This window comes from Pyrus communis, chromosome 9 (assembly GCF_041283825.1).
Source record: "Pyrus communis isolate YQ-2024b chromosome 9, ASM4128382v1, whole genome shotgun sequence".
NCBI classification, from domain to species: domain Eukaryota; kingdom Viridiplantae; phylum Streptophyta; class Magnoliopsida; order Rosales; family Rosaceae; genus Pyrus; species Pyrus communis.
Genome location: NC_142573.1, coordinates 28348614 through 28361767, shown reverse-complemented (window position 1 = coordinate 28361767; position 13154 = coordinate 28348614). Strand labels below are relative to the sequence as shown.

Here is a 13154-nt window from a genome sequence, read left to right as displayed (position 1 = left end):
TATTATTTTTTTTTTTTTGTCGAAAATAAAGCTTCATTAATGTTGAAATATTACAGCCGTACAAAAACAAAGAAGGCATAAAGCAAAATAAAAAGGTCCAAGTAATAGGAGAGCAACAACCCAAAACACAGAGATGCTCATACTAACTTAGGTTCAGAGAAAGTAAAGATAACAAAGATCAACATGGAAAACTCTAAAAACCAAAACAAGTAGTAACCCGCTGTTGCCACAACAGCTAAGCCGGCAACCACCAAGGTCACCGCTAGGGAGGAGAAAACCCAAGCAAGAAGCTATTGAAAGCAACACAGCACTACAACAACCCAAAACAGAGAAAGCACCCGAGCCAAAGAGTAGATTTGAGAGTGTTGAGCCAAATCAAGATACCCACCTCACCATCCGCAACCACAACTATAAGAGAGGTCAGAACAACTAGCAGGATGACGGGATGGACAAAGGGGGTGTGTAAAACACCCTTCTTACCACGTGAGTCATACGACACTAGTTATGTTTCCATGTATTCGTGGCTTCCCTTGTTCTTTGGCTTCGTGGCAATGATATATTCCCAATTCAAAAAATAAAATAAAATAAAAAATAAAAAAAATCCTAAAGCAACTGCCAACACATAACTTGTAATGTAAGTGTGGAGGAACTCATTAATTTAATTTAAAAATGAAAATGAATAAGCATTTATATCCACACTCATTAATTCAAAATGAAAATGGTTAAAGGTGAATCATATGCCCATGTATTTTATATTTTACCTAAGTAGAAGTGTTACTTTCTTATACAAAGGGGGTTAAAATGGTTGCGAATCCATTAGTTCCGAGATCCAAACTTAAAACCTCACACTTATAAGTACTGTTCTAAAAATTCCCCCTTTAGTGCCGCATAGATCCTGCCTAGGCAATAGGCGGCTAGCCACCGTCCTGATTAATACCTAGGCATTTGAAAGTTAAGAAATGACACATAGACCTGCATAGGCACCCGCCTAGACTGCCTAGGTCGCGACTATGACTTGGATAAAAAATCGATAACTTTTTTTTTGCTTTTTTTTTTTTTTCAATAAAATATAAGAGACTTGCTGAATATATGGATGAACACTCATTATATGCTTGTTCCCCATGTTTTCAATATATTCTTATACTTTATAACTATGTCATTTCATTTTGTAATTTATGTATTCCAATAAATTTATGTATTTTTTAAGTATAAATAGGCACTTATTTATATGACATATAGTAAACTTAAATATGCCTTGGCACTAGCCCCAGCTCGCCGTCAGAGTAGCGCCTAGCGTCTTTTAGAACCTTGCTTACAAGTGAAAATAAATACCAATAAACCGTAGTACTAAGTGGGAAGTAAAATGTCATTTTGGTCACCTGATAATTGACGAATGCATCGTCATTAACCATTAGATTTAATACTACGGGTGGAGAATAAGTGAATGCGCATTTGATATTTTAATCTTATTATACTTTGATATCTAATCTAACGGTGAATGATCATAAGATTCTAATCGCTAAGCAACCAACAGAACGAGACTCATGGCCCAATTTGTTTGTTGCAAACCCATACATTGGTCTACAACCCGCCGTATGCCGTTGGAATCTCACTGGTGTGTTGAGATTCCAAATTTCTTATATGGACCACAAGGAGAGAAAATTAGAAAATGATTCATAAAAACCAAAATACGAAACATAAAAAATAATTTAATTTAAATAACGAAAGTATTCTGTGTAAGCTTCAGTGTGCGAGAATAACAGAAAGAAAGAAGCTTCAGTGTGATTGGTCCAAGTTGCAACTAATCAACAAAAACAGTGTAAATTGTAAAACATGCAGAGGGGAGGGAGGGGGACGGATTGGATCAGCATTCCCCTGTCAACATACACAAGCAAAACAATGAAGATGAAAAACCATTCCCAAGTTCCAATTCTCTTTTAAATAAAACAGAATATTGGGCGAAATTTACTCCGAGTAATACGGTGTAGGACGCGGAGCGTACACCCTCTCTGGAGGTGAGAGTTGTTACACTCTCGGAGCCAACCGCCCATTCCCCCTTAATGAAGAATAGCAGCTAATCTCTACTAGTATGGCCTCACAAAAGCGTGGGGAAACAATTTGGGCAGAAGTGAATACTTTGCTTTTATAATCACTGCAAAAATCCCATAGCAAGGGATGTGAGCCACAGCCCCGCAAAAATACCTGCAAATAATATGCTTTCATTACATTTTTGTTCTTACTAGAACTTGAAGTGAAGGCAAAATGGAGAATAGATAAGCTAGTGTACCATAATGGAGCCCATGGCGTATCGAGCTCAAGAAATGGATACGGCCACCTGGGAAGATACTCAAAATAATGTTACCAGCTCTTTCACCGCAAGTAAAGGATCATATTTGTGTAAAAGAGAAAAGATTTTAATTAATTATGCGTACCATGGGAAACCTAATGCATGAATGACCCACTGGAAGGCAATGTAGATGCAGCTCCAGAGGACAAAATATGAAAGCCTGAACCATGGAAATGGCTGAAAAACAAGATGGAAATGACATCAGTAAACAGATGGGAAGAAATAAACGATAAAACCGGAGTACAAGAGCTTCCAGGCTGCCAACAAAATACTTACAAGGCTGTTGAGAATGGTATCCAGAAGAAGGAACGCTGCATTCAGCGTATGCATGCAACACATCAACTGCCAAGCACATGTACAAGTCACTCACAGATCAATCTATTCAGGTATAATAGGAAGAATAGAATAAGATAGCAGCATTATTTGTCATAGATGAGGACATAGCTAAGGAAAAAGAACCTAGATTTAAAGGTTGCACTAGAATTTGAACATATTAAAAAAAAAAAGCAGACTCTCACCATATTGAGGCCAAGGTGAGCATTTGATAAAAATGGGAGGATGATACACCAAAAGACGACATCTGTGAGGACAACAGCTCCTGCACAAGTCTGTTATGAAGACATATCAGCTTCTCACCATACTGCATACCTCAAACAAATTTGTTCATCAAAATGTTTCTAAGCAAGCTAATATTCCCCAGCATGAGACAGAACGGGACTATTACTATTCTACATCATTGTATATTTCTAGTAGCCCTAATTTGATATGAGTTAGTTAATGCATGAGTAAATATATACAACCTGGCCCACCAACAAAAGTACAAAATCTGGTTCTTGATTAACTAACCTGGAATGCAATTTGCATAAGATATCCCCAATATCCTGCTCGTTTCTGAATCTCCTCCTGAGCATACTGGCTTTGCAATTTGATGGTACTCTTAATTCCGTTTCGCCTATAGGTATTCACAGTTCCATTATTCTCTTCCACATCCCTTCTCAAAGCTTCTGACCTTGTCCCATTTTCAGTGGGGGGCTTGTTTAAGGACAACCAACAACCATACCCAGACACTAGAGTTCCCAGCTATGCAGAGAAATTAGCAATAGGTAAACGCAAAGCAGGACAGATTTGAAATAGATATCTTTTTGCTAATTCATTAGTTTAAATATCCAAACCCCAAATTGGCTTTATAATTTTCATGTTTGTTTCTCTATGTGAAAGTCTCCACCACAGACCGTATAGAGCATTAAGATATGGACAACTAACAGAACAAGCCAATAATAAAGGAAAACATGTGTTTTATTTTGAAGAAGAACGTGTGATGTATCGCATGACATACCGCAAAATAGATCATAACCAGTGTAAATGTCCACCTGCAGATTAACAAGATCGAAAAACTGTGAAGGAGATTGTTGACAACACCAAGACACATATTGTAATCAACTGAAAGTGACATACATATGGAGGATACCTATGCAGTGAATAACTTGCACTGTGATTCGACAATGGACATGGTTTGAAGGTATAAGTAGAATGAGAGAACTCAATCTTAAAAAAACATGAGGAATAACAGTAACAATTACTGAGGAACTAAGACAGTGAGATGCAAACAAATTTTAAACCCATGTTCTTCATCATGTCAACGATCACTGCAGTTTATGCACATGCTTATCCGACGAGATATTCTATTGCAAGTGATGCTTCAATCTAGTTTCAACGCAAATAGGCCATGTCCTTGTTAATCATCCACAAGCAATGCGCGCCAGACAGGATGTGGCTCATACACATGCTGTGCACAAAGTTGGGAAAGCTCGATGTATCATCCTCTCACACAGTTAGCCAAACTGATCACCAGTCTCGCCCTTTTCATCAAATCACTACTACTGTTCTACTCGTAAACCAAATTTATTATAACAGGTGGAAGCTAATGTACTTTCCTAATGTGGGTTTGCACAAATTAAAAGCAATAAAAACATCATTATGATGGCCATAATTTGGTATTTATTTAAAGGGTATGTAATTGATTATAGACCATGTTCATGAAAATTGAGTTGTTACTCAAATTTCACTACTCTAATTGATTACCCACAAAAGTAGTGGATGGACCGTGTGGTTAGAGCATTCCTCTCCAACCCATTGCGTTCGGGTTCAAACCCTCCCTCCTTAGTGTAGATTAATGTAGAATATCGCTCGTAATATAAAAGAATTGATTATCCACTATTTATATACCAAAAAAGCAACACATCAAGTTATGAAATTTTAAAAAAGCCACAAACTTGAAGTAAAATCCTACTTACTCGGTGTAGTAAACGAAAATGGAAGCATCCCATTCGACAAGATCCCAAGCCAAGAACCCAGCCAAAGTCAGAAACGAGACGAATCGAAAGGCGAAGAGCCAGCCGGGGTGGAGCCCTTTCCAGCAGCTAGTCCACAGCTGGGAGGTGCTGACGTGGCCCCTCGGCAGGGCGCTGACAAACACGTGGCTGTCAGGGCGGCTCACCAGAAGGCTCTCGTACATCGTGCTGTCTTCGAATCTCTCCGAAGCTCCTTCCTTCCTCCAGATCACCCACGACGCCGCCAGAAAAGAAACCCCAACAATGGCGAAGCAGACGAAGTCGTACCAGTAAACATGCAGCGCCATTGCCGGAGTCGAAGACATTCAGTGAGAACCCAGAATTTTTTGTTCCAAATTGAGAAGTGAAATCGTGATGAGATGGACCACCATTTGTGGTGGGTTCTGGAAGGTGTTTGTTTGTGTTGGGTTGGTCGTTTGACGGCCACGACTGGTAGTTATGACCGTCACGTTTTGCTAATTGCCAACATGGTGAATCGTGTTAAATACATTTGGACTATTGCTTTGTGGTGGATGCATCATACATTTTACAGGATAGTTTTTTTGGCACGCTCGACGCTTTCGGTGACAATTTATGCGTAAATTTTGCCCATTTTTCATATCTTTTGTGTTTATGAACTTGTTGACTCTAAAAATTACAAAACCTACGTAGCGCGCAGACCGAGTAACTAATAAGCTAACTACGTCATTCGGTTGAATGCAGGGCGTGCCAACTCGTCGGCCGAGCTCGGCCGAGGAGTAAAATTTGTTGATGTCGCGTTGAGCGCGTTGTTGACTTCTTTATCTCGCGACTGCAACCGAGGAAGGAACACTCTCGGTCTTTGGGTTCTAGAGCCTGAAGACAAGGCTACTAATTCTACGAAGTTCACAAATCGTCGACGCCCGATTCGGTAACTGTGATTATATTCGTAAGAGTATAGGCACGTCGAATCGACACCAAACTATATGGACACAGGTACTCAAATGTGATGTATGTCTTGATGGTGAATGTAGCTCGGCCGTTGGAATGCCGAACTCTGAAACTCACTTGTGAGTATCCAATCATAAAATCACTTGATGTCCAGTACGCCGAATAACGCAATTCGTAACACCTTACTACGCCGAGAGGGCTAGCAAGGTGACCTATACCAACAAGGGTTCGAAAACCCTTCTCGACCGAGACTTAGATAGGTAATCAGTCGGCCTCGACACAGTGCTGTTTATCCAAACTGAAGGTGCTTCTCGGTCGGCTGATTCTGCGGCAACAGTGCTGTTTATCCAAACTGAAGGTGTTCACCGGGTGCCTCCACAGTGCTGTTTATCCAAACTGAAGGTATGTCGGCAGAAAAAGAAAAGGAAAAAATCTCAAGGTATTTGAGAGGCTTTGCGCAGGGCAATTGTATGCTGAATTGAAGCTCCTTTTTTGTTGCATGATTTCTTGTATTTATAGCATCCGTTCCTTGAAACCGAATCATGCCCTTATCTGGATTGGGAGTCCTTGTCCCGTTCCAACTTTACTTCGAACAAACCCACTCCCATTAGGATTTTGAACTTTCCCCTCTTCCGAGGCTTTATTCTTCGCTGACCAGGAATCCTGGTTGCACCAGGACTTCCTCGACCTTTTTTTTTATTTGAATTATTCCTTCTTAGGATAGGACTCGACCAACCTTGCTAACTGGCCTAGAATCTATCAAGCAACCCATAGTAGTTGACATAGCTTTGGGCCGAGCCCAACCGTATGCTCGACCCAACAATATTATTTTGGGCCCAAACACTGCCCCCTCGCTTCTGAGGTCACCGACTATTGACCTTTGGTCGGGCTTCGACCTTGAAGAAGCGGAACCATCTTTTGTTTTTTAGACTTCGCTTTTCTTGATAACCATCATTGCATATTTATGAGATATGATTACACCATCCTTGTTACTCCCGCCGTGCAGCCACGTGTCGACTCTCTGCCAATCCTAACAATTTTCAATCATGGCCTCCGAAAACGTGCACCCATCTGTGAACACGAAAAATTCCTGACGACGAGGAACAAGAATACGTGTACAAAATAATATTTTTGTGTTTAATGATTTTTGGGGTTGCGATCTCTCTTAAATTTGGTCCTCTGATTCTATCTCCGTAAGATGTAGATTTGTTGATCCAAGGGCCGTCGAGGCTTGATCTTGGATGAACAGTTGTAAGTTTCTTCAAGGGCCTTCGGGGCTTGATCTTGAATGTTGATGGATGAGCGGATCTTCAAGGGCTTTTGGGCTTGATCTTGAAGAACGGTTGGTTTTCTTCAAAGGCCGTCGAGGCTTGATCTTGAATGAACAATTGGTTTTCTTCAAGGGCTTTTGGGCTTAATCTTGAAGAATAGATGTGTGGATTTGTTTGTTGATCCAAGGGCCGTCGGGGCTTGATCTTGGATGAACAGTTGTTGAACGGATCTTCAAGGGGCGTTGGGTTTGATCTTGAAGAATGGGTGTATGGGTTTGTTGAGGTTGTTGATCCAAAGGGCCGTTGGGGCTTGATCTTAGGATGAACGGATGATGAATGATGAACACTTTCTTCAAGGGGCCGTCGGGGCTTGATCTTGAGTTGGTGGGAGTTCTTCAAGGGCCGTTGGGGCTTGATCTTGAAGGAGGATTTGACGAAGAACGAAGAGTGCTTTCTTGATCCTTCGGAATTCTTGGGAATTTGGATGCTTGAGAGCTTTGGAGTTTCAAAGCTTCAAGGATTTGGGGAATTCTCTTCCAATTTGGGAGTAGAGAAATGTATTTGTGAATTCCTTGATGATATTCCTCTTGATGGAGAAGCCTATTTATAGGTTTTGAGAATGAATCACCACCATTCATTTTTTTGGTGAAGTGAGTGGAGGTTGTAGGTGAAGTAAGTGTGTGAGGTTGGTGAAGTAAGTGGAGGTTGTAGGTGAAGTAAGTGGATGTTGTGGGTGAAGTAAGTGTGTGAGGTTGTAGGTGAAGTAAGTGGATGTTGTGGGTGAAGTAAGTGTGTGAGGTTGGTGAAGTAAATGGATGTTGTGGGTGAGTAAGTGTGTGAGGTTGTAGGTGAAGTAAATAAATGTTGTAATTTTAATACATTGGTTAATAGTTATTTTACTGAAATTTCGATGTGTACACCATCGAAGCGTCTCTTCCTCATTAATGCATTAAAACCGCCACCGCACGCAATCGTGCGTCCTGGATCCTCGAAAATCTCGATCCTATCCTCGCAGGTTCCTAAAATATCCGAAATGATTGGGACCTTTTCCCGGTTAAATCTCCCCCCAATTCGAACTAGTGCTCTTCGAATACCAAACGTTTGATCTTCCTTATGAAAAGCCTATAAATACCCAAATTTCCACCATTCGCATCCCACGCCTTCAGAAATTTTGAAATCTTCCCTTTGCCATTCCTGCTTGCTTAAACAAAGCCCTCGAGTTCATCTCTCTGCAACCTCTTTTTTTAACCCACATTCTCTCTTCTTTACCAATGGCCTCCTTTATTTCACAACTTTCCGACGAGTGCAATAAATGCAAGGACTTCATCGATCGGAGCACCATCAAGACGCTACGCTTCGAAAATGACTTGGCCACTACTCACTAGATTCTGGGTCCACTATTCAAAGATGCAGTGCCGTCGTGCATCACTAACCTTCTTAAGAAGCAGTGCTTAACACCCCTGCTGCAGGGGTTCGATTGGTCGAAATGGTGCTTGGCGCGGCCCGAAGGGGCCTGGCCCTCAACTACTACAGCCTGGGCCGCCTGGGTCGACCGAATGAGCACATTTTTCGGCAAGGAGTGGAAAGCTCTTGGTATCTATGATGCCATCATGTTTTCGACCATGGAGATTACCATGGATAAGAAGCTGCTTATGGCGGCCTTGAGTTTATGGTGTTCGACTACCAACACCATGATCCTTCCTTTCGGCCCTCTTGGCCCCACAATCCTCGACATCTCGGCTATCCTTGGGACTTCTCCATCCGGTCTCCCAATCGATGCCGCCCTTTATGGATGCCCCTCTCTTCTCGACCTAAAGGCACTATTCGACGAACGGGCCGTCGAGACGCTCAGCCGGGGCGAGCGGGAGCCTTCAAAAGAAGAAGTTCAGAAGCACCACAAGAACTTCTTCAACTACAACACTCTCATCCTCCACTTCACCGACCGAGGCGAAGAAAGCCTTCGGAAGGGAGAACACGAAGCCTTCCTCTTCTACTGGTACAACAAATTCATTTGTTGTACTAGGTCGAACAAATGCCTGGTCGAGAATATGCCGGTGGCCCAGGCCCTGGCTAGTGGTCGCTCCTTGGCGCTCAGCCCGGCTATCCTTGCCAATCTCTTCCGTTGCTTGGCCGATACGACCATCAACAAAATCGACTCGCACCAGAATGGAACCCTTTGGGTATTCCAACTTTGGCTGCAGGTTTACTTCTTCACTTTTCGGCCCGAGGTTCCTGCATTCCAGCGTCCGGCAGCCCTCGGCCCTCAACTGACCTCTTGACCAGCGCCTCCTCACTGGGCCGACAAGGTCCTCAAACACTTCTTCAGCCTTGACGTCCTCTCGGACGATGAGTTCTTGGTGTGCCGGTGCCAGGAGTACCCTGCCTCGATCAGGCTCCCAACGGCAGCATGGGCCGAGACCGAAGATGCTGATCTTCGTCAACATTGGGGGTCATTCGTATTGGCCTGCGATCTCCCCCTTGGTTGCGATGCCCGCCGAGCTAGCTAAGAGGTCTATCATCCCCACTTTGTTGCCCGGCAGCTTGGCTACCTCTAAGGTTGCCCTGTACCCCTGCTTGCCTCTCGTTCCCTCTTAAGTCAAGGACGTCTCTCTGGTTCCTCTGAGAGGGAATGTCAGACGATGGAGCAGGAGTTTCAGGATCGGTGCAAAAAATTTCAGCTTCGGCCGACCGTTCCTGAATCCTTGGGTACCGACACCTTTAGAGAATAGTGGGATGAGTACACTTGTGACTTCTTCAGCACTTCGGTTGACGTGGTAAGCAAAGTCTTCGGCCCAACCCAAGGAGTTGGTTACGGGCCAACCCAAGGAGTCGACCCAAGGTATATTATCCTTTCGCTCTTTGTACTTCAATTACTTGCCCCCTGTTATTAATTACTTTGCTATTTCAGGGGGTCGTATGTCAAGGAAGACAGAAGCGGTCGCCGCGGTGGTGAGGGCAAAAAAATTAGTTCCCGCGAAGAGGACCATTGCCACCGGGTAGACAGTATCCTCCAAACGCCCCTATCGAGACACCGAGCTGGAGGATGACGCTCATCGCCCTTCCAAACGCGTCAAGAAGTTGGCGAAGAAAAGCGACCGGGAGATTCATGTTGTTCCTAGTGACACCACAGGGACAACTGCACCTACCGGTTCTGCTTCTATCCCGGCTGCCCCGGCTTCGGCAAACCCCCTTCCTCCAGCCATCTCTCCGACTGAGGCTACGGCCGATCCGGCCGTCGTATCAGCTCCAGCTTCGGAGCAGGCCATGACGCCTGCCGTGGGGAAGACCGCCGCACCTGTCGAGGCACCCTTCATCCAGCGACCGACGATCATTCTGGAAAATGTATAATTCTACTGCCACCCTTTTGTTTATTTAGCCTTCTAGTCGTAACAAAGGTTTTTCTCAGGACGTCGAGAGCGAGAGTGACGAGGTCCCGCTGGAGCGTCGCCCTCGACCAGCCAACTCGCCTCCCGTTCATCCTCCTCCGGTGGTCGAGGCAGCCGTTCAACCGTATCCCCCAATGGCGGATCGTGGAAAGAGGCCCCTGGCCGATCCTGAGGCGACGGCCGAAACGCCGCTCCATCCGCAGGATGAAGACCTTCTTATTCCTCCTCAAGAAGTCTTCTAGGCCTTTGTAAGTCTTATTTTCTTTGTGTTGATCTTATCATGACACATGTTCTTAAAGAACTATTAAATGTCAGGTGCCCGAACGTTCATTTCACCGACAATTTTATGCGCCAACAGACGTTGTCTATATTTCCTGGCCACCGTCGTGGCCATCAAATGTAGATAACCTCTATCGGCCGCGTGAATTGAGAAGCAGTCTAAGGCACTGGGCTCGGCCATTAAGTTCCCTGGGTTCGAGCAATGACCCAGAGGGCATAGCCGAAGTCTCCTCCCGGCAGGTCTAAAAACAATCCCTTTCTTGTGTATTCAAATACCACGTCTTATTTTCCTTCACAAATTTTCCTCTATGTGTAGCCTTCGTGGGAAGTAGAGCTCGACGCTCTCCTTCAGAGTACGACTGGTGAGGCCGGCTCCTCTGCTGCTCCTGCCGAACCAGTGAGGACCATGCCCGAAGCCCAAGCCTTCGTGAAGCTGCACGAACTCATGTCCCTCTCTACCTCCCAAGTTCTCCAATGCAAGGGTCTTGACTCCGTTGGGGAGTGCTTAAATGACCTTGCTAGCGACGGTTACCTAAGCACGGAGAATATCTCATTCCTCACTGACCTTCTGGAGCGGACTCGGCAACACTTCACCATTTTTGAACGAGCTCTTCGGGCCAAGGACGACTTGAAGGCGGCTAAGGTCGCACATGAGGCTGGCCGAGCGGAGGTGGAGGTGATCAAGGCCAAGAAAGCGCAGCTGACCGAGTTTGATCTTCAGATCTCCGACCTCCAGAGTCAAATTACTGAGCTTCAACGGCAAAGGTATGCTGCAGCTTTAGAGCTCGAGAGGGATTTTGAGGCCAACAGAGCTCGGCTTACGGCCTTTGCTGCCGGCGTGCGGCACATTTAGCAACTCCAGTTCAATAAGAAGATGAGGCAAGCTGAGAGAATTTTGAGCGAAGTGAAGTGGCTGGAGTTAAAAGCTGCCCTCGAGACTTTCCTCCCCTCGACCCCCTAGAAAATTATCTTTGTATCTGCTCACTTTTGTTATTAATACAATGGTCTTTTACTCTTGCATTTCCCATGTGACTGGATAATACTTTTTAAAAAATTTTCCATTAATTGGCAATTTGTGAATTGAACCGGTCCGATCTCTTAGATGATATACCCCCTTGCCGAGAACTTTGTGAACAATGAATGGCCCTTCCCAATTCGGCGACTATTTACCAAACCTGGGGTTTTTAATCCTAACAGGCAACACCGTTTGCCACACTAATTCTCCTTTGCCGAACGTTTTCAGTCTTATGCGCTGGTTATACGCTCGCTCGGTAATTTTCTTCTGTGCTATTAATAAGTTACCCGCGTCGATCCGATCTTCTTCTAAGTCTTTTAATTCTTGTCGCATCGCTTGACTATATTCGACGCTGAACAAACTACTCTGCTCGATTACTCGTAATGAGTTTATACTCAACTCGACTGGTAACATAGCGTCGTGTCCATAAGTTAACGTGTAAGGAGTAGTTCCAGTGGCCGACCGGGATGAAGTTCGGTATGCCCATAATGCTTCATTTAACTTCAAATGCCACAGCCCAGGCCTTTCTCTTACCGTTTTTTCGAGGATGCCGATCAACACTTTATTGCTTGCCTCAGCCTGCCCGTTTGCCTGAGGGTAGTACGGTGTAGATTGCTCAAGTCAGATATTCAGACTTGCCACGCATTGCTTAAACCTATTGGCCGTGAATATGGTGCCATTGTCAGTTATGATCGTTTCTGGCACACCGAATCTGGTCACAATATTTTCCTCTACGAAATTGCATAACTCTTTGGCTGTTAATTCAGCGTATGATCTTACCTCAACCCACTTAGTGAAATAGTTAGTTGCTACTATTATCCACGCGTATTTTGCCGCCCCCGACGATGGCGTGATTTTGCCAATTACGTCTATTGCCCATCCCCTGAACGGCTATGGTTTAGTAACCGAATGGAGTAATTCGGCCGGGGCTTTCTGCATGGATCCATGAATGTGGCATGGTACGCATCTCCGTGCATATTCGATGCAATCCTTTAAAATACTGGGCCAAAAGTAACCGTGTCGTCGGAGCAACCAGTGCATCTTTCGTCCTGATTGGTGAGCCCCACAAATTCCTTCATGTACCTCGGCCATTGCTTAGGCAGCTTCGTGTGGGCCGAGGCACAAAAGTAGTAACCCGTCCTCGCCCTTGCGGTATAATTCATTTCGGTATGACACATAATTGGTGGCGAAGACCTTTGTTCTTCGATCGTGTTTCCTATCGGGGTTATCGAGGTATCGTAGCATCGTCTTTCTCCAATCGTCGGGTTGCACCTCGACGGCACATATTTCTATGGGGTCTCCTCGTTCTAGTAGGGATGGGAACGACATCACCCTTGTGCGTATTAGGCGCGTGCGCTGGAGGGTTTACCGATTGACCAAGGCTGGGTATGATCGCAGGCTTGTGGGTGTTACCCGACCTAGCTTGCCCTCCGTGAGTTGTGCTCCGGAGGCGATCTGGGCGAGTTCGTCGGCGTCTGTGTTGTGAATACGCGAAATATGTTCAAATGTGATCCGTTCAAACGACTTGGCCAGGTAGGTGACGATTATGTGATAGGGCGCCAAAGTACAACTCATGCAACGAAACATGTCGTTGGG

At 44.7% G+C, this 13154-nt stretch overlaps 1 protein-coding gene across 2 annotated transcripts; it reads right to left on the bottom strand.

Annotated features, from left to right (window-relative positions):
• Positions 1-1689: 1689 nt before the first annotated feature.
• On the bottom strand, positions 1690-5198 carry LOC137739624 (uncharacterized). Of its 2 annotated transcripts, XR_011069099.2 has the most exons (9): positions 4642-5152; positions 3684-3717; positions 3194-3427; positions 2866-2955; positions 2624-2689; positions 2433-2524; positions 2288-2335; positions 1970-2202; positions 1690-1875 (listed from the first exon to the last, which is right to left on the bottom strand). XR_011069099.2 is itself a non-coding variant. In XM_068479259.2 (8 exons), exons 1-8 carry the CDS (start codon positions 5001-5003, stop codon positions 2085-2087), a joined length of 1044 nt encoding a protein of 347 aa, XP_068335360.2. In that variant the 5' UTR covers positions 5004-5198; the 3' UTR covers positions 1690-2084. The 2 variants fall into 2 exon arrangements, 1 of the variants encoding a protein (XP_068335360.2); XM_068479259.2 differs by having other exon boundaries at positions 1690-2202; positions 4642-5198.
• Between the last annotated feature and the right edge of the window lie 7956 nt (positions 5199-13154).